The sequence below is a fragment of the Rhamphochromis longiceps genome, linkage group LG13 (assembly GCF_057381845.1).
Source record: "Rhamphochromis longiceps isolate RC_006_pf linkage group LG13, R_longiceps_female_GT1.1, whole genome shotgun sequence".
Lineage (NCBI taxonomy): Eukaryota > Metazoa > Chordata > Actinopteri > Cichliformes > Cichlidae > Rhamphochromis > Rhamphochromis longiceps.
In genome coordinates, this window is record NC_140569.1 from 28,277,332 (window position 1) to 28,301,818 (window position 24,487).

The 24,487-nt window shown below is 40.0% G+C and overlaps 1 protein-coding gene across 2 annotated transcripts in view; it reads left to right on the forward strand.

Annotated features, from left to right (window-relative positions):
• stk32c (serine/threonine kinase 32C) overlaps window positions 1–24,487 on the forward strand; it is a 102,785-nt gene that overhangs the window by 37,849 nt on the left and 40,449 nt on the right. Inside the window, exons 1-2 of one of the 2 annotated variants that reach the window (XM_085428905.1) lie at window positions 2,907–3,302; window positions 6,496–6,551. Coding sequence is in view for 1 of the 2 variants with exons in the window: in XM_085428904.1 (XP_085285030.1) it covers window positions 6,496–6,551 (56 nt within the window). In the remaining variant the exon portion in view is untranslated. Of the gene's footprint in view, window positions 1–2,906; window positions 3,303–6,495; window positions 6,552–24,487 lie in introns of those variants that run through there. The other variant, XM_085428904.1, reaches the window with a different exon arrangement.

Sequence of the window (24,487 nt, forward strand, 5' to 3'; positions counted from 1 at the left end):
AGCTAAGAACAGGAAACTGAAGCTACAGTTCTCAGAATTTGACATGAGAAGTTTGGAAAAATGTTGCCTGGTCTGGTGAGTCTCGATTTCTGCTCTGACATGCAGATGGTTGGGTCACAATTTGGCATAAATAGCATGAAAGGATGGATCCATCCTGCCTTATGTCAGCTGTGCAGACTAGCGGTGGTGGTGTCACTGTGTGGGGGGTATTTTCATGGCACATTTTGGGCCCCTTAGTACCAACCAAGTAGCAATAATACTAGTATTAACATGCTGAACATGTCCATCTCTTCATGAGAACGGTGTACCTCTCCTCTCATGGCTGATTCCAGCAGAACAGCGTGCCGTGTCACAAATCTTAGATCATCTTAAACTGTTTTCTTAAACACGACAGTGAGTTCAGTATACTCTAATGGCCACTGTCGTCAGCAGATCTCAGTCTAATAGAGCACCTTTGGAAGGTGATATAGGAATCATGGATGTGCTGATGCATTCATAACTTGATGGACCCTTATTTGTAGAGCAAATCCAAATGCAGAGTTACAAAGTGCTTCAGAGTTTGAATAAAAGCCACACGTTAAAAATAACTTTACATTTTCAAATCAACCATACAGTCATACTAACATATACACATGCAAATGGTTCCAAACTATGATGTGCTTTGGTCATCAGCCAATCACCTTAAAGTTAATTTAACTCCCAACATTCACAGTTTGGTTTCTATTCTTTGTTTTAAGTCAACCTTAGACAACCAGTTGTGGCGTTCAACCTACATACTATTATTAAGCTGTATGAAGTAAACGGAGATAAACATGCCAATTAAAACTACAAAGCAAAACAAACTCATAATGAACTTTGAGTAACCAGTTTTTACCCAACAAACAACAACTGGAGCACAGCCAAAACATCTGGTTGGAGCTGTTAGATCTTTTGACTCAAGGAGTGCCAGAGCACAGACATGCTGTGTATTGAGATGCTTCAATTCTGGCTAAACATTATTGATGAATCATTAGTTTGAAAGGGCGAGTCTCTCCTGGAAGCCACTCATTATGTTGCCACGTGAAAGTGTGTGGAGGAAAAAGTTTGAGAATCAAAGAAGAGACCTCGAAAGAAAAGTTCAAGCACAACTTACTTTGTCGCCTCTGCAGGCCTGGAGCAGGTGTGAATATTGGAACGTCACTTTGGTAAAGGCACAAAAATTGCCAGACAGCCTCCTCACTTCTGATGTCACAAACCTTAGTACGGGAAAGGGATTTCCAAATCTGTTTATCCATCTGCTAATATATGCTATACTGGCACAGGACCCAGATGAGAAGCTGAATCATCGCTCTCGCTGGGAGAAAGACCTGGTGAATCTATGAAAACACTGCGCTAGATTAAATTTTTATTTCATTTTCTTTATCCTTTTTAATATTGCACAGAGCTACATTCATGCTACAGTGCCTCTGTGTTTTGGACCTGAGGTGCAGTCTGAGCCGTGCCATATGAGGGGATTAGCTATGTACAGAGGGAGCGTATCAGACTGTCTCCCAGACAAACTACAGAAAACACACCCTTGTCTTTGAAATCACCTGGCAAGGCGGGGGCCTGCCTTCTCATTCAGCACTCAGAGGCTGGTTAGCAATGGGTCTGCCTGGAGGAGCCCAGTCTGTGTCTTTTTTCTCCCATTATTGCTCTTTGTCTACACGGAGAGGGTGCTGAGTGACTTATAAGGAGAAGCTGCATGAGTTGGCATCACGCCTGCTGTTACACATGCGCACACACACATGCACATGCGCAGAGCAGAGGTAAGTCTTAATCAGTAACACAGATGATCAGAAGGCAGGGGTGGAGGTCCATCAGTGACCATCTTCATCCACCCACATTACCACAGCTGGAGTCTGCACGTGCAGGGTTAACCTTGAACAGGAAACCTGGCAGTGTACAGTGTTTAGAAAAGTGCGTATTTCTCTTTTGTTCTGTGGTTTTGGCATTTTGGCTACATATTTTGTTTTTTGTACATATTTTTATAAATCTTTATGTTTATTTACTTTGTTGTTTTTTAAAAAAATAAAAATTTTATATATATGTTACATTTACATTTTCGTGCAGTTTTTTGTATCTGTTTTTGTATTTTGGTATCTTTACCTGTCTCATAAATTCAGGGCTACATCCTTTCTATAGACAAAGAGCTTATCTTGGAGCCTTCAGCTTCTTCTTTAGTACTTTCATAGGTGGATGTAGGAAGTAACAATAATATGTGATGATAATCTGTGATACATGAAATAATCTTATATTAATAGTAATAATGGATCTGTTCCTGTCAGGAAAATGCTTGTGCAGAGGTTTCATTGTCCTTATTACCACCACAGCTCTGCCTCGCAGTGACAGTTTAGTTGCAGTTTCGAGGCTCATTTGTGTACCAGCATAAAGACTTTCCTCGCAGTGAGCTGTGATCTCAACTACTGAGCTGATCCATGCTATAGTTACAGCTGGATTTTTTTTTTCTCTTTCGTAAAGTGTTTAAACATCGTTCATTATTAATTGTTTTACATATTTTATCTTTTATGAACGTCAACAAAAACACTGCTTAATCCCATTATCCAACAGATAACCACCCATTTCTCAATGCAGTGATACGCTTGAATTAAAGTACTAGAAACAATTAAAATACACTGTAATTAGTACTTTTAACAATTTGATAGATGCCTTTTATTATATTTTTAACATCAGCATGTTGAAGGACTTGTTGAGAAGAGAGTGCTAATTTATATGCTAAAATATGTTTTTCTGCTTGGTCAAGAATATGAAAACACTTTATTATCCTCTAATAGATTTTCTAAATGCTTGGTGATCGCAGGACACACGTGGTTGTTTGTGTAATGTTGTTCACACTAAGAATTTTAAAAGGAAACTGACAGTTACAAAACTTTTTTTCGTTTATTTGTATTTGTTTTGTTGTTGTTGTTGTTTTTTCTGCATACCATGTCCAGCTTTTCTGTATAAAGTAATGAAGAATCTTGGATTTGGTGCTTAAAACTTCGTGAAACTGTAACCGTATTTCATTCACCATAAATCACTATCTGATTTTGAATAGTTTTCTTATCAGATACAGAAGTCTAAAACCAACATTTCTCTGCCTGGGCTGCCTTGTAGCTCTGCACGTTGTCTCTTCAATGTGTGACCCCCTCCCTCCCCGAACAGTCGGGGGTGAGTGCACTAACGTGTCCGGTGTTGCCGTTTTAATGAGTGTTTGCTGGAAAACGAAAAATACAAGGAGTCTGCAAGATGGATTTGTACGTTTTCACAATGGGGGAGTTTGCGTAAGTGCTAGTAAATAATTTTCTCGAGTGTGTACGTTACACATGCTAATTTTGGAATTGTTTTTATTATTTTGCTAGCTAGCAAACTCCGGGATAAATGATTGAAATGTACTCAGTGTGATGCAATACGGTGCCGCTATTATAACAGTTAGTTATTGCAGGGTAATTTATGTAATATGCTGTGAATTTAACCAAGACTACACAGCAGTAGCAGTATTGCGAGTTACTTCCCCAAAGTGAACGCTTTAAACGTTAGCCCGATGCTTAACTAGCCAACTTAAGGCTTTCTGATTAAAGGCTAAAAGCGGCGTTGTCACCGAATAAATAGAATATTGATTATATTTTTGTGTATTGCTGCAGTTTTTTCAAGTATTAACTTGGTGCTTTTGGCAACCTTACGGGGAAATAATGGTAATATGGCTGATCCATATGGACACAAAGAATATAGACTTTTTTATGCTACCGAAGTTCCCTCGCTTTCATTCAAAATCTGTTTATCGTTAAACAACTTAAACATAATTGCCTCAAACTCACATTAAGGCCTGTGGGACACTATCAGCCACTGAAACAGTAGACAAATGAATATTTCATACCTTAAGGCTGCCTGTTTGTTTAAGGGAGATGAACAATACATTATAATTGTATATAATAATATCACAGATGATAGATTTAATAGGTTTTTGAAAGATGCTTGTGCATTCAAGTCTTATATGTTGAATTGAACCGAGTATGTCAACTGTTCAAAGCTTCTCCCAGTCAGTGCTGTTCTATGTGCCTGTCTTACTGTACATGATGTTATTAGCACAAACACTTTAAAGGTGATAATTTAGGACTTCAGCAACACAGACTGCAATGTAGTTAAGCATCTTACAGTTAGTTTTGAATGAATCAACTTAAAAAACAACACAAGCCGAGATCTGTCTCCTCCTATTTTTTGTGTCACACAAGAAAGAAGCATCAAGATCTGATGAGAAGACTTATTAATTTGGCCTTTGACATGGTCTTACTGAGGTGATGCGAAGTGAAATATGCATCCTTTTTTGTGCTGGCCAAGTTTGAAAATGGACCCTGAAAATGGTTTATGAACCCAGAAAAAGTCACACGTGGAGTTAAAACCTCTCATAGCAAGTTAATCATATTCAATTAGTTTGATGCTTTAAGCACAGAATTTAGTCACACAGTCAGGACAGCATCTGGTTTACCTTCATCGGTAAACATGTTTATGCAGTACATAGTAACAGTGTGGCTGAGTCCTCTGGTTCAAATCAGTTCCACTACATTTGGAGATGTAAGTCTTAACCTGTCACATGCATCGGGAAGGAAAATACAACCAACATTTAAATGTCTTAATTAGATTTATTTTAAGTGTCGTAATGAGCTGCTGAATGTGAAAGTTAGCAAATGTTGATTTTACTGGCCAACAGTTACAGTGTTGGCTAATTACTCTTTACTCTGAGTTGTTGAAACAAATCTTGGCTGTTGTCTGTTGTTGGTTAATCGGATTCCTGAGCGCTTGTGTTTGTGCTCAGCCAAAGACGTTGTTTTGTTTTTTTTTGTTTTGTTTTTTTAAATGTTGAAGCAGCTCTGCTCTCCATAGCATTTATTTGTTGGAGGAAATGCGTTTTGATCATCCTCATCTTCATTTCCAAGATGATATTCTTATTCTTTGACTCTACTAGAGTAGCTTTGCACAATTCACAGTTCAAAAAAATGCTTCTTTATCTTACACAGAGCCCCTCTTTTTCTCCTCTGCCTGAAAAACAAGGGTTTTGGCTTTTTTGCCTTTAAGCTAACTTTACTCATATTGGTTAATATTAAAAAGACTTGCTATTAATGATCAAGGCTTTTTTAATATCATGGATTGGGTGTTCTTTTTATTTATGCTTTTTCTGGGGTCTATGATGGATAATTTGGAATTAAAATTGCATATATTTGTGCTTATTATTTTGTTTATTTATTACAGAGGAAAAAACATGACACTCTTCCTCACCACTTCATCCAACCATGTCCTTCAGGACTCATTTTAAGCTGCGTACAGAAGGATTCAATCAGTCTGCAGAACACACGCATGCATCTGCTCCAGTGGCAATGAATGAAAACATCTGGCTGTGTTACTATGCATACTGAAATAGGAAAAAAAACCTAAGATGAATGACTCAGCGCTCTGAGCTGGATGTCTTTCTGAAATACAACTCTCCTGGTCTTCATGTGAAATGTCTTTACTTGCTCAAATTTGATCTTGTAAAAGTCGATCATAAAACTTATGGAAGAGTGTCAAATTTTATTGCGATCTAGATCAAACTCATTTTAGATATTTGTTTCTATGTGCTGCGTGTGTTATTTGTTATTCAGATGTGAAGTTTAAAAAAGTTTAGCTAAGTCTTCATTTAACAAATGTTATTTCTGGGGTTTTGTTTTGCTTGCTAATCGTCGATACTGTGACGGTGTGTCACTGCACAGATCCTCCAGGGAAAATGTTTTTGCTTTTTCACATTTTGACTGTTGTGATTCATTATTTCTACTTTTCCATCTTTCACATGTTTCATTATCCAACACACACATTATTCTCTCCCACTGTGCTCCTACTTTTTAATTCTTTGAAAAAAACATTTAATCTTCACAGTACTGCCAAAGTGCACCAATACATTGTGAAGTGCACATAGAGTCTGGATTTCCATTTCTCATACAGTACCGAGCAAAAGTCTTGAACCACCCCCTCATTTTTTTTGTATTTTGCCAGGTCAGTCTGTGTTAACGGTGTTATTAACTGCATTCTTCAACTAAAGAAGTGGGAACAAATTATGTGGGGTTTTGCTTTTTTGCAATAGGCCGCAAGTAAATGTGTAAAGATACAATTTAAAATTGGTTCTTTGTTAAGTTTTCTGGTCCTTTCTGTGATTTAGGTGTGTGTTTATGTTTGAATGTTTCATAGATTAGTGTGAAGTGTCTTAACAGACAAAAACTGGTCAAATACAAGCCCTGGATTAAAAATCAGAAACACTTTAAAAAGCCTGGAGAGCTATTCCTTAATACCACTTTAAAAATTACAGGGAAGTCTGGATCCCTGGAAGCAAATAAAGAAATGAGGGATGGCTCAAGACTTTTGCACAGTGCCGTACATGTCACGTTCCCTGTTTTATAGCTCAACTCAAACTGACACGTTCTCACTAACTGCTTCTCATTTTCTCCACAGTAAACTTTGACCACTTCCAGATTCTGCGGGCCATCGGGAAGGGGAGCTTTGGAAAGGTAATGTGGTCTCCAATTTTCATGCGACTTGTATATTCTTTGCCCTTAATTACCCACCACAGTCGTCATCTCTAAAGAATCAGAGCAAACTAAGCTAAATGTGCTGGGATTACACTTTAGTTCTCGTATGCTGCTTAACAGAGCCGTCCTTTTTTTGCTCATTTAATAACAGTTATAAATGCAGCTTATGTAATTATTTCTATAAAGTCAGAGGAGAGCCAATTTATATTTCATCTCACTCAATCTATTGGGAATTTTGACCCCACGTCTCAATTTAATTACAGAGTAGCACAATTCTGCGGCTCTATTTGTCATCGCGCGGTTGGGCTGAATAGAGGCAGGAGGAGAACTTGGCGTGTGTGTGTGCACGCTGCATTTTGTGAAACTAAATTACCCACAGTTCTTTTCAACCTTGTCACAGGTGCCAATATCACCGTTGGTGGCCATTGTTGATAAAACAGTCATTTTGGATTAACTTGTGGGCCTTTTTTTTTTGCCTCCTGCCGAAGAATTCCTTTGTGTACCAATTGAACGTCTGGATGAGACTTCAGTAATGAATTCAGGACTCTGTGTGTGTGTGTGTGTGTGTGTGTGTGTGTGTGTGTGTGTGTGTGTGTGTGTGTGGGCGGTCGTGCAGGCAGGCGGGCGTGTGTGTGTGAGATACACAATTGGGGCTCCAGAGATTGGAATAGTTTATCTTCATTTTAAATCCCAAATATCACTGCTAATATTTGTTCATTATACTTGTGTCTGTGCACGCCTGTGCAAATTCTTTGCTCTCTACAAAAACACTTTTTCCCTCTAAAAACATGTCCCTCTGTAAGTCATTGCCCAATGCTGAATACATTACCATGTGAATTTATGTTAATTTTTACTTATTGCTTTGTTCCCTCGAGCTGCTGTCACTTCCCTTATGATACTGAAGTGGATCCGCAGTAAGCCGAGAAGCATTATCTTTTTAGAATAACAATTTACACTCACTCTAGTTTCTTTGAGATGAACGCCACATGTAAATAAGTTTCATTCACATTGTCGGCTTTAAAATTCAAACTTAAAGAGTTTGTAAGTAAACTGGCTGAGATGAGACACGGACGATGCACCGGGTCCTCGTCTGAGCGCCGGCTTTCAGCTGTGCTGCATCTCTCCCCAGCCATGCACGCACAGACACTGTGCTACATTTACACAGTGAGACAGATGCTCACAGAGACGTCCAGATACATTTTGTCCTCGCTGGAGGTCATCTTGTGTGTGTTTTTTGGCCCACTGTGGCCTCACACCGAGCTCCTGCTGTTTTTTTGAACACTTTAACAGCACCAACCTTTAGCTTCCTGTTGAACACACTTAAGTGGGGGAGGTGTAGGAGGTAGTAAAACAGGTTTGGTTATCCTAATTTATAGTTGTCTTTATGTTAAGGATTAAAATAAAATTCACAAGAGAAAGGTGTTGGTGTGTGTGGTTGGGAAGAGAAGGGAGAAGCTAGAATGAAGCACAAACAGAGGGAGGTGTTTGCCTCTCGCTGTAGCGCTGTGAAACATGATCTGTATATTGCAGCTTGTGTAGGTGCTCCAAGAAAATGGGTTCATCGGCATGCAGCACTGTAGATGTGCACGTATGCACTCGAGAAAGAGAGAGAATGCTTGTGTTGCTGAGCTCGTTCTTGCACAGCGGGGAGATGTGAGGTAGGTTGGGGCTACCTCATAACTTCCTGCTGTGAGGCTGCCAGAGGGGAAAAAGAGGAAACCGCGTCCTTCTCCTGAAACGCTCATTTTCCTCTGCTCACTTTTCATCTTTACAAGCCCAGCACTTGGGTGTGTATCTTCTTGCAGCAGGCCTCTCAGTCTCACTCTTGTTTTATAAGAGCTCCTCCTTGTGTTATCTAGCTTAAAAGCTTGTGCAGACACCACTTTGACTCTTACTACAGAAGACGTGCTCTGCCCCTGACTAAGCACCGCAAGGACTCATATCGCACTCTGGGACTTAAAGTGCCCTAATTGACAGCTGACAGATGCGCGGTGAAACCTTTACCTTCAGTCACCAGTTTAAAAAAAAAAAAAAAAATGCACAGGGAGGCATGCCTGCTGGCAGCCAAAGATCCTGCATCAAAATTCTCCGAGCGTAGCCGCTGCTACAACTGCAGTCTGAAAATGTAAGCTGATCCTGGCATAATGACAGCATGGGTTTGGGTGTTACAGTTTGTACCTGAAAAGTCTAATTTGTGCCTGAGTACAGGAGTACAAATAAAAGCTTGGGTCCAGAACTGAATTAGAGATAATGTAGGGCTGTTTTAGGTCCGAGCCGCTAACCTGACAAAAACGCAACACAACTGCTGGTAAGTGCGTGTTGTTTAAAACAGTTAGATAGTTGGAGTAGCAGGTCAGTGCTTTTAAAGGTTTATCAGAAGCCAAAACATTTTATAGGTGTGAAATATAGGACTGTGCAAAAGTTTGAGCCACACCTTATTTCTTTTTAACTTGCTGGGTAATGGGAAATGGGTGCATCAGTTTAAATTTGGAAAACGTACATGAAAATACACTATAAAAGGCAAAAACAGAGTTTACATAATGAGCTTGAGAGTCAATATTAGGTATGAGCATCTTTATCTTCAGCACACCCTGAGCTCTCTTAGGCACCTTTCTTTGGAATTCCTTTAAGTAGTCTTCAGGAATACTTCTCCGGGCTTCTTTAAGGACATTCAGAGCTCTTCTTTCGATATTAGCTGCCTTTTTGTTCTATTCTCTGCCAAGATGATGCCACACGGCTCAGGTAAGTCCATGAAAGATGGTGTTTTGTTGTGTTTAGTAAGCTGCTGCCAGTCAGACGCTTTCCAGATGGTATTGCATGGTGCATCAAAGTCTGGTGGTACTTTTCTGAGTTCATAATTCCATCAATTCTGACAAAATCCCCAACACCCTGGCTGAAATGCAGACCCAAACTATGACAGAGCTGTACAGTACAGAGCTTTACAGGTGGTTGTAGACATATTACCAGCAATTTGAACCAGAAATGTCAAATTTTGACCTGCTGCCACTGATTTTAGTCCAGTTCTTGTGTAATTTGGCATCTCTCAGCCTTTTCTCCCTGTTTCCCTTCCTTGATGATGGCTTCTTGACAGCCACCCTTCACTGATACCATGAGATGAGGCTTTGGTGAACACTAGATGGATCAACTGAAGGACCAGGTGCATCTTTCAGGTCCTGTGTCAGGTGTTTGCTATAACTTTCAAGTACTGTTCCTCTGGTGTACATAGATTTTTCGGCCTGTCCTCTTTTTTTTCTGTGCCCTACTTGTCCAGGCCAAAGAAATGGGAAGAAATGGTGTGTTTTGTGACAGGGTGCTAGTAACAAAATCACTAACAATACAATTTAAAATTGGTTCTTTGCTAAGTTGTGTGCTTTGTAAGTGGTTTTCAAAAGGAAACCAAAAATTTTGCTCTGGAAGTGATCAGTACAAGGACTTGACTGAAAATGGGTGAAAAAGCAGTCAATGTCCAAAGAAAAACTTTAAATAACCTTCAGAAAGTCTAAAGAAATGTTGCTCAAGAAGATCATCTGGCTCAGTACAGGCAAAATATAAAGAACTGAGGAGAGGCTCAAGACTTATTCACAGATAATCAATTAAGTTAATCAAGCTTCATCTGGAAGCAGCCTCCTGGCTGTAAGAGCTTCTTGTTTTTGTCTCATTAACTGTCTGGTGCCGTTCACAGTAGTCTGCTGTGACGGGGACTTCGAGGACTAATGTTACAGGGAAATCATTAGGAAAGTGCTTTGGACTGAGCTTTACTGAAAGCTCTGTTTCCCCCCTATTGGAGTGCTCCACCACCTCCACCCCCCTCCTCCTCCTATTCCTTCTTTTTAAACGTCAGTGCAGGTACCGTCTCCCTCCCTCCCATCCCTGGCTTTTTGTTACATAATGCCTAGTGGCTGTGCTCACTATTCAATTCAAGTTGGTTTAAGAGAGATGGTAGTTTTAAAAAAACACAAAAACAAGCTGTTTTGGTAAAGTATAAATATATAGGATTATTAAAGATAAAATATGGCGTTAATTTTGTTTGAGTTCCTGCCGTCTCTCTTTACTTCTCACTCTGTTTTGAAGCATCTGCCTTCCAGCAGATGGGGGAGACTGTAATGGTAGCTGCTTTCCAGGAGGATGTAGCTCATCTGTATCATGACGGCTAGGCCTGTTGGGCCATATGAGTCCTAAGAGTAAGAATAATTTCCTGCTCTCTCTTTTCCTCTCTAACTTTTCCCTGTGTGCATCAGACTTTCGCCCCCCTCTTCTTTGTCACTCCAATGTTCTCAGCTCAGGCTGCATAGGAAGCTGGCATTTCTCTTGCTGGGCTTATTAAAGCCTGTGCTTTAGAGCTCTGGAGGGGGGCTAACACTCGAGGGGGACATGACAGTCATTGGCAGTGACAGCAGTTTAGTGACAGCTTCCTAATGTCAACAGTCACATGGACAGGTAAACATCTAAACAGATAGAACAGAGGTGGATGGAGAGAGACAGGGAAGGTCAGAAGCTGTGGATGAACTCAGCCGGCGGTTCCTGCGTCTTCTTTCCCTGTGCCGTGCAGATGCTTCAGTGGGAATAAAGCCTCATTAGGATGGAAATGGGAAGGCAGACGAACAGAGACAGCTGCTGGAAATGAGTGGGAGTAAAAACGAGATGGAGATGAGGGAAACTGACACCGCAAGAGGCTGTGACACTCATCATATCTATGGAAAGGTCAGGAGGTGATCAAGCCTTCAACGTTTTCAACTTTTTTCTGTATTTTTAAACCTCCGTTGGGCTCCCAGACGGCCAATCAGTCCTCCTGTCTCTAAAGACTGACAGTAGCTGCTTTTTACTTCTCATCCCTCCCTTCTTTGCACCTCTCAAAACCAACTCTCATCTTTACTTAGATGAAAGTTGGTTTTGCAGAGTTCATCTTGCAGCTCAGCCACAGCATAGCCCTCGGCAACCAATTAGTCTAGAAATGCGCGCTCTTCCATTACACTACACCTCTATAGGTTTCACCGAGTAAACCTACACTGCACAGCAACATAAAGAAGAAGAAGATGGGGCCATATGGTTGGAATAGCTGCTTTAACATACCACGCAGAGAGCTTGATATTCCCTGGTTTATTTATTTCAACGGTATGATTTCAACCATTTTTTTTTTTATCTACAAGAAATGGACCAGCAGATTGTGAAATCCAAAAAAGAAAAAATAGGCCATTTGGAGGCGTTAATATTAACATTCCTGCCAACAAAATATAACTTATTAGGGTAGAAAATGAGAATGGCAGCATTGCTGCGAGCCAGAAAGCTGTCATGACCTCTAAATTCTCCGCTGGAGCCTGAATCTTATTTCATCACCGCCCAACTTTGCCAAAGTGTGCCTTCGTACATAGACGTATTAATCATCAGGGTATTCTGGGTATTGCTGCATTTCTACTAATAATAGGGTTAAATTCTTGGTTGTCTTCATTATCATTCCAACCACTCTTCCCCAGAGAATAACACAAGTATCAGTATTCTCATGTACAGCATCATTATGTACCTTCTACAAACAGGAGAGAGAGCTTTGTTCCACCTCCACATTTTTTTGATATCTGTGCAGAAGCATGGAGAATGGATTTCAAAACTGTGACAGTAGCCAGCGTTTTTCTTCAGATAAGGTTACATTTTCTGATTAAAACTGATAAGAATCTGCGATCAAATAATTCTCATTTGACATTAAAAGGTCAGATAAGTTTTTCCGTCTGCCTGCAAACTTTGTGTCCTTTGATCAGCGATGCCGTGCCCTCAGGCTGGACCTCAGGAAAGATAAGAGTCTTTAAGATATTTATGTCTTTGCAACCTTTGAAGATACTATAAATTGAAATTTTAGGTGTGAGTGCCTTCAGTATGACAAAATTAAGTAACAAAACCATCCAAAAGAAGGGTGTGAAGCTGACTTTGTAGTTAAAGGAGTTATAGGGGTTGATTTTCTTAGTCTTTGGATGCGCTCAACCACATTTACCAGAACAAAGTGATCTGAAATTGATTTAAAACTTTCCATATTTAGAGTTGACTAACTGCTTATTCCAAACTACCAGTACCTGATGAGATATGAACTGATACTTTGTGTCGTCATTGCAAAACTGTTGAGTTGTTTGCCACAGAGTTTAGTGTAACAGAGTAACTCTGTACTGCTCTTTATTTTTGGGGGGAAGTTGGCAGCACAGTAACTGCAGCTGCATTAGCTGATGCTGTGTCCCATTTGTCAAATGTAGTGGTTAGTCATCATCCTAAAGTCTATTTGTCTTTGTCAGCTTGGAGATAAGAATGAAATAACAAGTCTGCCAGCATGATGTTTGCATACTGCTTATGTGCTGTAGTAAGAGCAGAAAGCCTGCCAGTTAACGTAGGCAGGGCTTACCAACACAAATCAATCAATCAATGCCTTTGTGAAAGCTGTAATACTGACGGGTCAGTCAGCGGTCGGTCTCACAAGGGAATGAATGTGGAACTAAGTTACTTTTGCCCAGAGAAGGACACCTCAGCTAGAGAGAGGACTGGAGCTGTGACCAGTCAGGATTATGATGATGTCAAATACCTGTAGTTAACAAAGGTAGCAAACTAGGTATATCGCACATTCTCAGTGAAAACAGCGATCAGTTTTACATCTTACAGACTCACTTTTAATAAAAGTCCAAATTCTCCTTTGCTGGATTATTGTTGGTATTACTTTCATAATAACAAAAGCATTCCTTTATTGACTTTTCAGGATTAATCCATTATTTTTGGCAGTGGTGTGAGTGGAAAAGCATTGAAAAGCACCTTTTTTTTTCTTTTCTTTTTTTGTTTGTTTTTCAGTTACGGGCTTGCCCAAACTTAATCTGGTCTTTAAGTCTGACATCATTGGTCGTTTCAGGGTCCAAACTTCGCTTCAGATCCCAAAGTCAAACGAACACTGCGGCATCACTGAGCGTTAAAAGCTGTCTAAATTCTTTCATCTTTAATCAAGTGATCAGTGTGGCTGCTTTATCAGGTGTAACAATTAAGTTTAACATTGAACAGCGGTAATAAAAACAGAGAAAGGCCAACAGTGATCACTGACTTCTTTTTAGGGGCTTGTTCAGATTAAATACAGCAAGATACAAAGCATTAAAAAATGTTAAAAACACAACGGCCTTAATAAACGCAGAGTAGTTTGGACCCGAAAGTCACTTAAAGAGCGGATAGTGACTGCTGGCTTAATTGATATTTAAATTTCCTGAACAGTGGCATCAGCTCCAAACTGACATGGCCAAAATGTCAAGTGTGAACTCCACCAAATATGTTCGTACGGACGTAGCCGCCGAGAATGAAAAATTAAGCCAAAGGCGAAGTGCCTGTGTTTATTTATTTTAAACTCCCAGCAGAGGGAAACTTCTCTGGTTGCAAAGCACTAGAGAAGTCTTTTGGAAACTGCCTTCAGCTCTCTTGCCCTGTCCACATTTTCCCGATGAGTTTATGGGCTCAGTCACTAGTTTCAGGTCATGATGAATAAATTATGAAGTACATTTTGTAACTAAAGGTCATCATTAGAAAAGCCAGGAAGGACAGCTATTCAGGGTATGGCCAAGCTTCAGGCTTATAAGGGGACTTAACAGTGGATGACATCACGATGGCTACGTCCATGTTTTATATAAAGTGTATGTTTCTTGTTTTTGTGATATATAACAAGATAGCAGATGGCAAACTGCGAGTTATATCATGTTGATGAATATGTATGAGATATTTCCACTCTTAATGGAGCACTCAGCTACACCTCAAACAGCTTCAGTAAACCTATAGTGGAGATGAGCCTTCAGGCCCTTTTTGTGCATCTTTGGTCTCCATTACCTTCTTTGATGCATGTAATCCTCATTATGTGGTCCTTACATTTCCTCGCCTTCATACACGAACGGCTTCAAACGTCTGTTTTATATAAACTAGAGGAAAGCACAGACAGGCAAGTGTGTCTTTACAATTTTTGTATTAGTTTATCATTGTGTATGTAAAGTGTTTCTTAGTTTAGTGCATTCAGCACAGATCCTCTTTTATTTTTTCCTCTCTCGTTTCTGAGAGGACAACCGGTGTTTCACTTTAATGTGACAAATCCAGATTAAATGCATCCACAGCTTTTGTCTGTGTTTCTGTAAAATCTTGTGCTTTCATTTCTTTGTTAAATTTATTCTGTCATAGCAGTCCCATGGATATGGCTCATGACGAGAACTGAAAGATTAATTAGTTTGGCAGTCAACAGTACTTTAATCTTTCTACATTAAATCACTATAGAACCACACTGATTTGCTTGTTTGCAATTTCCTGTCGCAAAGAGGCAGCGGCTGCTGTCTGTCAGCGCTTCAGAACATCTTAGAACCAACAGTTAGCTGGTCTGTACATTAGTAAAATAGGGCATGTATTAGGGTTGGGCGATATGTAAAAATATTCCAACTGACAATCGTCAGTCCAATAATCAACAAGACCTTTTGATGGGCGGACTGATTCATGCATTTACAACACAGAAGAAGTCCAAACATGGACGAACTACTTGCAAAAACAAAAATAAAGTTGCCAGTTTGGGATTTCTTTGGCTTTAAACCGGATGAAAGAGGTTTAAAGGAGCATGTTTAAACCGGATGAAACCTAAGAACGTAACCAAAGTGGTGTGCCGCTTATGCAGACGTATAGTGCGAGCACGACTATCTTGCATGAGCATTTTATCTGTCCATGTACAAATGCTTTTTTCTGAACATAGGCTACTGCCTTTTTTTCTTTCTGTTGTGAGTTTGAGTAAATGAAGCGCTACATTTGGGCGCACTGTGAGCTGGGTGCATTTGCTCGCAGATGAAAAAGGCTGCTGTTAAAACAGCGCTCCTATTATTATTATTTTTTCTGTTGACTGCTTCTATTAGCTCCATCGTTATTAGCAAACTTACTCATGGGCAAAGAAATAAATAAATCGTCCTTGTACAAACGATGGACGATAGGCTCAGCCTAATCTGCATTGTTATTTTCATCTTTGTTCATCAGATTTTTTAAAATTTAAAAGTGACACACTTGATAAATATCAGTCACTTGCAGTCAATTCCATCTTATATGTTGATATGAAGATATCATTCAACACAGCCAGTTGTGACCGATACCAACATTCAACCAATATGTTGGTTTATTCCTAAATGATAAATGGGACTGAAAAAAAGTAGTGAAACCAACTGGTTGACTGGTCATGTACATCCTTTATCTACTGTCACTGTAGCCACAGCGCCAAAAGTTCACTGACTCGAGCTAGTCAGATATGCAGAACGTGCCCTTAAACGATGAACTGAACTTTTGAGGTGTTAGTCAGACAAATAGGGCTTTTGAAGATAGCACTGCATGTTGAAAAGTTAATACATTTCTGTAGAGTTTTGTAAATGATGCCTAAAGCAAATCATTTCCTTTGGAGAGCGAAGCGCTCTCAGTCTGCTAGAATAATGTTTTGTTATGCAGGTGTGCTTGTGCTGCAAGTGCCATCATTTATATGTATTTATATCTGTACTTGAGACTGTTCTTATACTAGAGAAGAAAATGTATCCCTCTTTCTTTTCTTTTTCTTTTTTTTTTTGCTTGTATCACATAGCTTCATTTTGCACAGCTAAGCCTCAGAGAAGTCCGGTATTAATGGTCATGCCTGCCGTCTTCCCGCAGCTGAGCAAATGGATGGCCGAGCTCAGTAAGCACGTTCATTTCCTGCAGGCTGACAGCAGCCGCTGTGGAGCAGGAGACATCCAGTGGAATGAACCAAATGAAAGTGCAAATTATTCTTTCTTCTCCCAGGATGACATGTTTATCCGACCCTGAAACTGTGTTTTCCTCTCTCGACTCACTCAAAGCACTCTTACCAGAATGAAACGTGGGTGAGAGGAGCGTGTTTGGTGCAAGGGAGTGGGCGCATTTGCACGTTTCCGGGTTACCCTTTACTTAGGCACGTCTTTCTAAATCATTCTTACCAACAACAGGCATGAGCTGAACGTTAACCTGAGGCAATGGAGAATGCACAGTACATTTCTGGAGAACTTAATAGAAAAGACACGGGCTGCCCTCCTTCTCTTCCCCCCCGTCATCCCTCTCTGGACCAGTGGCCCTCTTGTCCATGTTTCCCTCTCTGTCCATGTTTCACCCGTGTGCCTCAGTTAGAGGCTTCTGGCCGACTTGGCACTTACCTGACCTAGAAAACACAAAATCTGCAGCTTCCTGACTGAGCCCACTAAATTTAACACCCAACCTTTTTCTCCTCGCTGCAAGCCTTGTAGTCCCTGGAGCTTTAGGCCTTCTGACAGCAATTGATAGGACTGCTAACTATAGCAGAACAGTGGAGAGGACGAGGCGGTGGAGGAAGGTGGATCGGAAAGGTAAACAACATACAGCCATCAGTGGGATTTAACAGGGACGCTCTGCTTTGAAGCGCGACATGAAAGGGCTTTTTTGTTACCAAGTGATATGTTCAGCTAATAAGCATTTAATAAGTGCATGTGTTCAAGGAGTGCGTAACACTGAGATTAACCAGAGGGAGGCCTGGGTAGAAAAGAGCCGGAGGCTGAGGCAGATGGTTGGGGTGCAGAGCTAGATCAGTATTTTTTCTTTTCTTTTTTTTTTTTTTTTTTTTACATATGAAAGATTTAGAGTGGAAGAAGGCAGATTTGGATTTATATACTGAGATATAAACTCAGAGTTTTAGCCTGCAAAATCACAGAGAGAGTGGCTGCAGGTCAGTCTCCTCTGAAATGTTTAGGGACTGATTTCATCAATATATTAGTTGATGCAAAAAAAGGTGAAAGAGTGGTAGTCTGTCTCAAGACCTCGTATCTTATTATTAGGGTTTAATAATGTTATTATTGCTATCCTACACTAAAAGGTCATTCGTGGTTCTTGATCTAGCCGTTGGCAATTAATTTTCCCAAATGGCCACATGAGAAACTAGGACTGTTGTGAAGGGCTGCAAAACTAAGCTTATAAAGAAATAGAAGTGAATATTGTGCAGAAACGAGTTGGCTTAGTGACCTTCCACAACTGGGACTGTTGTGGAGGGCCATAACTTTCCCAGTAACCATCAGTCAATCTGAATAATATACAGTATATTTGTGGGTTACAAAGATTAGTTTCATTGCTCTACTAATAGAAGTGCATTGGGCCAGCACGTGCAGTACAAGGACCTGAAACTGAATAGAATTCAGCCCTTATTAAATGTGTCTTTTGCTTTTTAAATTGTTCTTTCCAGCAAGTTTAGTTTTCTGCTGTTTGTCCTAATGAGCACTCTCTTCTTTATAAATTCAGTTCAGTATAATGCATAAAATAATCCATAAAATGGTAAAAATATATGTTTTGAGAGATTGTCTCCCATTTGCGGTTAGCGGTGTCATCTACAACAGATGGTGAACTATAAAACAACAAGAATAAAATTTCTACAGTTTGTTTTTAGTTCAAGCTCTTGATATGAATTCATGGGTCTGGGCGTATGAAGCATATTTAAACATAATAAAACCATCGCCAGTGCCAATATGAGAGCCAACCACTCTGAATTACTTTTACTCTTATACTTTAATGCAGCGTGTAAGATTTTATGATGCTAACTGAAAGCATTTAGCGTCTTATAAAGCATCTGCTTTATCACCCTTATTGATGATAGTTTACAAAATGAACATCATGACCTCCAAATAGCGACTGAGACCATAAACTCATCAAGAGAGCATTTTCTGAGGTCTGAGAACAAGAGAGCAGAGGTCTGTCTTAACATGGAGCTCGTTTTGCAACAGGACTTGGCCCAAGTTTAAGGTAATTCCGCACTGGCTTCACTTTTCAGACCCTGAAGATACGTTATAGAAAGTTTATGGCCACCATAAATCATCTTGTAATGCCTGGGGGCACTGGTGCCAGGGTTTACAACCTCAGTCATGCTTTAGATTCAATTGTGTGTCCTTAAGCAATTCTCTTAAACTCTGAGCTTTGTGCTTATTATTAAGGCGCTCTGCCTTACTGTGATGTCTAATATATATATATTGTAAAAGCCATGAGTAATGGTACTACATGTGATGCGATCTCTTCTCGGTGATGGATGACACACATTATTAAAAGATAGTAATGAACTTCCTGATTTGCTATTTTAAGCATCGTTTGAGGCTCTTGCCAATAGACCTGTCAGTCTTCACTGTTTTCCACTCATCTTCTTTCATAATTCTTTATTAAGTTAATAAGGAATAAGGGAATTGAAAAAGCTTCTCATGGTGTATTCGGCTCTTTAATACAACTGAACTTTTTTTTTTTGTATTTACCTCCTTGAGTGGAGACGTGCTAGGTTACATTCAGAAACCTTTCCCCCCTCCTTAGCTCAACTAAATCCAGCGCTTTTCACTCCAGAGACTGAATCTTATATTCTTTTTTTTTTACTGTGAATTCTCCAGTGCCCCGTGGAATCATTATCCAGTGACCTCCTGAATTAACATCCTCCACCCGTTCGGCAGCTGAGGTTAGAGCTGGACAGATCATCTCAGTGGAATATATAATTAGTCTCATGATCTGTAGATGGGTCGTACCAGCAGATAGGTCACATTGAGTCCCAGTGGAATTTTTCCCAGCAAATTTAGGGAGGCTGCGTTGTTTAAATAGAAACCTGAATCGTGGTTTCGTTCACATTTGAACGCTTGAGACACTGTAATACACAGCAGCTGCTGCACTGGCCTTTTCTTCTACGGCAATATTAATTACAGCATCCTTGAATAATCTCTTTCACTTGGCTCTGTGCAATGTGCACTCTGCTGAAAAATTAATGAATTTATGTTGCTTTTTTTTTTTTAATGGATTACTTCTGGTTTTAAATCAGAGTTTACATGTAGCTGCTCCCTTCAGAAGCCCCACTGTTAATCTGTAATTGCTGCTCGTATCGCCTCATTAAGGATTCTCAAGTTTCTAGAACATATGGGTGAATAACTGAGCTGCCTTTATTTAGAGTGTTGGATGTTTTCATGTGCTGTTCAGTCGTAGGTACGTGTCTCTTTGCTTGCCAGGCGCCCCTGGCTGACCCTACGGAGATCAACTCCAGGAAGCAGCCCGCCAAGCTCCTTGTTATTAGTGTCATTCGCCTCTCTTCGTCCTTATTAAATAATGATTGTGCTGCAAAAACACACACACACACACACACACACACACACACAAAAACAAAGTTGGTTTCATGCTCCAGAGCTCAAAACTATTAAAAGTGAGCATCTGAGCTGTTGTGATGCAAAGCATGGATTCTGTGAGGCAGAGACAGGCAGGTGCTCTCATCTGTGGCGCTACTCCTTGCCTTTAGATTCCCCCTGCATCCAATAGCTTCTAACAGCACATAGAGAAATATACGGAGAAACGGCGTGGTCCCTGAATTAATGCTTATTGTGTGTGTCTGTGCGCTCGTCTGGCCACCTCTAAAAAGTGCTCTGTAGGAGAGATAAACAGGTGCTATGTGCAGCTGGTGGTCAGAGATTACAGCCAGCGTTGTGACAGCATCTCACCCAGAGCCAGCGCCGCCGTCCTTCCCGCTGCTTGGAGACATGAAATCTGGAGCCAAGTCTAAACCCTGGACAGAGCTCATATGAACAGCTTTTTTTCTTTTCAGTTGTGTTTGCTCATTAACACTACCCTTCAAATCCCCTGGTGCACGAGACTAAAGCGGTCTCATAGCTGCACTGCTGAATTCAATAACACTCGGACTGTTTCTGTATGTTTGCGATCAGTAAATGCAGCTGGCTATTTGTCACTCCCATAACTTGCTGGGCTCAAAGGAAACACAATATAGAACAGTTTTCCATGTTGACAAATCCCAGTGAATTAACACAAATTGTCTGTGTATCCAAAAGCTCATATTGCTCGTAGCGTTTTCCACTGACAGATTTCCTCAGTAAATACTCGCCGCTTATAAACTCTATTTACTCACTTTTAGTGATGTTTGTTGTAAAGTACAATTCCTGCTGATGGGAATTTTGGTTTGTTTTTAAAGAAAATAAAATACATCATGACCTTTATTCAACTGGATTAAAAGGTCAAGTTCGTGAATGGTTTTCATCATACCTAAAGTTTTAGATCTGCACAAAATTTAATCAGGTGGTCCCTCAGGATCTGTCCTAGGTCCATTACTTTTTAATCTTTACATGCTGCCACTTGGTACTATCATGAGGAATCATCATATATCATTCATTCACAGTTGATCTTACCCACTGTTCACAAATTAAGAAGCTGCGTTGGATCTCTTGAAAGTTTTTAGAACGGAACAGAAATGAGGTGGAAATATTTGTTGTTGATCCACAAAGTCAAAGACAGAAGACGTATTCATGTTTATCATCTCGTTCTCTGAAACACAAGCAAGTCAGGAATCTCGGGACTATTTTGGACCGCTCAGTTTTTACAATCATATTAGTAAGGTCACCAGTGCCGCTTCCAGATCATTTGACTGATCACTGAATCCGATCTGAGGGTGTTTTCACTGCGGCCCTGTTGTTTTTGTTTGTTTTTTTTTAAAGCTACCTGCTGACCTGAGGTCAGTTAAAGCTTCTTTCTTTGTTCCGTGTAATCTTGTTTTTTTATTGTTTTTATGTTCATTAAATTCAGTTGTTCCACAGTTTCCAACCACTGGCAATTGCTCGTGCGTCCACTAACTTCATTATACATGTTTGATATGAACATTCAACATAGTAACAGTGCATTTTTTAGACAGTAACTACAGAAAATGTAATAGATTGTAGGGCTGCTCGATTATGGCAAAAATGATAATCACGATTATTTTCACTGAAATTGAGATCTCGATTATTTGACGATATTTATTTAACAATAACAATGTATTGAATAATGACTTTAAAGATTGTCAAAAAATTATATAAAATAGTGTGCAAATACTGATAACAGTGCAAATGTTTGCAATATAAAAAATAAATGAAAAATGTAAACATCTATGTTTAGTGAACTTTGCAGTGTTGCTCTGTGGTGCAGCTACGACACCGTAGCAAAGTTTACACACTATGTCTACTTGATCCACGTCTGACTCCGCAAACCCATAATGTTTCCACACCACTGAAGTTTTTTTTTACCTCTCTTTTCAACCAGCGGCAGTCACTCTCCTCTCCAAATAACTTCTGCTTAGCTTTCCGAGCTTCCCTCGGGTCCTCTTAATCAGCGGTCCCCGGACCGGTACCGGTCCGTGAGTCGTTTGGTACCGGGCCGCGAGAGTTGAGGCTCAGGTGTGAAATGTATAGTTTTCAGGGTTTTTATCGGTTTTCAGCGTTATTTTGTTATCATTTTTTATCATTTACTCGGTTTTCCTTGGTCTTTTCACGTGTGTTATGAATAAATTTTCTTTTTTTCGGTACTGGTACTAGTTTTATTTTGTTGTATTTATCCACGACACCTTAAAGGCCGGTCCATGAAAATATTGTCGGGCATAAACTGGTCCTTGGCGAAAAAAAGGTTGTGGACCGCTGCTCTGACACGTGTTCGAAATGCAGAGAGGTGCGCTCGATTTGCCACACGGAGCAGCGCGAGAGTAAAGCACGAGGGAGGGGCTAATAATCGGCTCAGTCATTTTTAATGATCGTTGAAAGCCCAGATCGTAATCGTGATTAAAATTCGATTAATTGAGCAGCCCTAATAGATTGAATTTAAAAATTAAACTCTAGACTCTCTAGAATTAGTTGGAAGTAGCAGACTGGGACTAAGAGCCATAGTGTTTGGGGAAGTCAATTATGTGACTGCTGCTGTAGGGAGCAACCCCAAAGGCACTTTTAATACAGATTGTGACAAAGTGGGTGAGAAGACCATTTGTCTACATTCTTAGTTAACATTCTTGTTTTGATTTAACCATATTTCACATGTAATCTGCAATAGGCAAACATCTACTATCCCGGGTTTGTTTATGTTCTGCACTTTTACAGATTATATAATATAACATCTTGGTTTAAATCAATTCATACAAGTTTGTTAAGTTAACATGTTATTTATTTTAACTGTTAATTTGTATTGTTTGAACTTACCTTTACCTACCTGTCTTCCAGAAGCAAAAGGAGGAAATGTAGTTCTACTTCCTGCTTTATACCTTCTGGGTTCATCTGAGGTCACAGGAAGAGACCAAGGGCAGGAGGGGAAGAATTCTTATAATTTAATAAAGTTGATTTTAAAGGGTTTATAAAGAAATAGATTTAATGTTGTGATATGTATTGATTACACCAGAGTTTATGTTGCCAGTCAAGAGGAGTAGTAGAGGATGAATATAATCATGTTCATCTCACCTACTTACTGAATGGAATAGTCCAGAGGAGAAAGTGTTTGATTAAGGGGACTATTTAAGCAGACGAACTCAGGTGTTTCAGAAGAAGGGTTCAGGTCAGTGTAGCTGTGTGCAGCTTGACCTTAATTTCCGTTGATTTAAGTTCAGTTATGTTTATTTGAATTGAGTTAATTATAGAGTTAAGTTTCTTATTTGTTTCTTTGTAAATATTCTTGGGCCACAGAATGGTGAATAAATCACTTGCTACACTGGACAGCATCAGTCTCCTGCACTTCTTTGACCGCTTAAGTCGAGTCCTACCACACAGATTTTTATCATTTTATCTGAACGTCGATAGATTTAGCCGAACGGCATCATCAAAAACCCAGCAACATGTCTTCCAAAACTGTGTCTGAGATAAAAGTAAAAACTTCCAAAAACTCTCCACTGTGCTAGTTTTTGCTAAAGGATCCACAGGCATGTTTCTGTTACTTTTTCAGTTTTAGGAAGTTTAAATAAGGCTGGGAAACACGTTGCCATTTTCCAGCCAGCTGCTGTCGGTCCAGGCAGTGCCACTGAAGCAGATTAAATAGATATTTAAGTTTAAATGTGTGCACGAAATGCTTTCTAAAGTTTCCTGATCATTTTGTTTATGCTGAAGTAACATTTCCTGGGACTCATTTATTAGGCAGCACTGTTCTTTTCTTTTTTCTCTCTTTTTTTGTTTTTGGATGACTCTTGCTGGCTGGAGGCTGGTCAGTCCAGAGCCTGACGTGGCCGCTGTGCCAATTTATTAGCCAGCTCTTCTCCCAGATGCGCAGCTGGCCAGCCAGCGGACAGATCTGGCACCGTCCTCAGATTTGCCCGTCTTCCGCCCTGCTTGTTTGAAAACAAACTGACCTTTATCTCTGACAAATATTCAAAGCAGTCTGACTAGCAGGTGTTCCTAAATTAGAATTTAACGAGAGCCTGGCCAGCAGTGTTAACGATAGGCTGACTCACACCGACCGTTAGCGTTTTAGAGATAATGTTACAGAATAATTAGGAACATATGAGTGTCCACGACTTCTCTGAGAGAACTTGTCTCAGAAGGTATCTCTTTATGGCACCTCAGTCCCACACTCTGCAATTGCGGGGATCTTCCATCTCAACTGATTTAATTCTAGGTGAAAACGTCTCCATTCATATGCAAATAGCTTGCAAAACATTCCACCTCACACCTCTCGTCTCCAAATTGTCACTTTTTTCTGCTCCATACTAAACTGGTCTAATGCATTGAATTGCTAATACACTCTATGAATAAATGAATAAATCCTTTTTAAAAGTCATCATTTCACTCCGCTGACCGGCTCCTGAGGATTCCAGATAACACGAGGGTAGTGGAAGATGACTGATAATTTGATATCTGATTGGTTTGGAAATGTTGTGTTTTTACATTCTACGATACTGACACACAATCACCAATAAATACATTTCAAAGTAGCTTTGTGCAATGCAGGGTAACAGAATATGGTCAGCACAGAAAAGCGTGATGAGGAAAACATCCATGCAAACTGATTTTTCATGTATAAAGTCGGACACTATTTATAACCTTCAGCTCCCCCTGTGCCTCCGTCGGCTCTCTTTGCAGATGGATTATACATGAACCCAAAACTGTAAACCTTGCGGTCCTAAGCAGCAA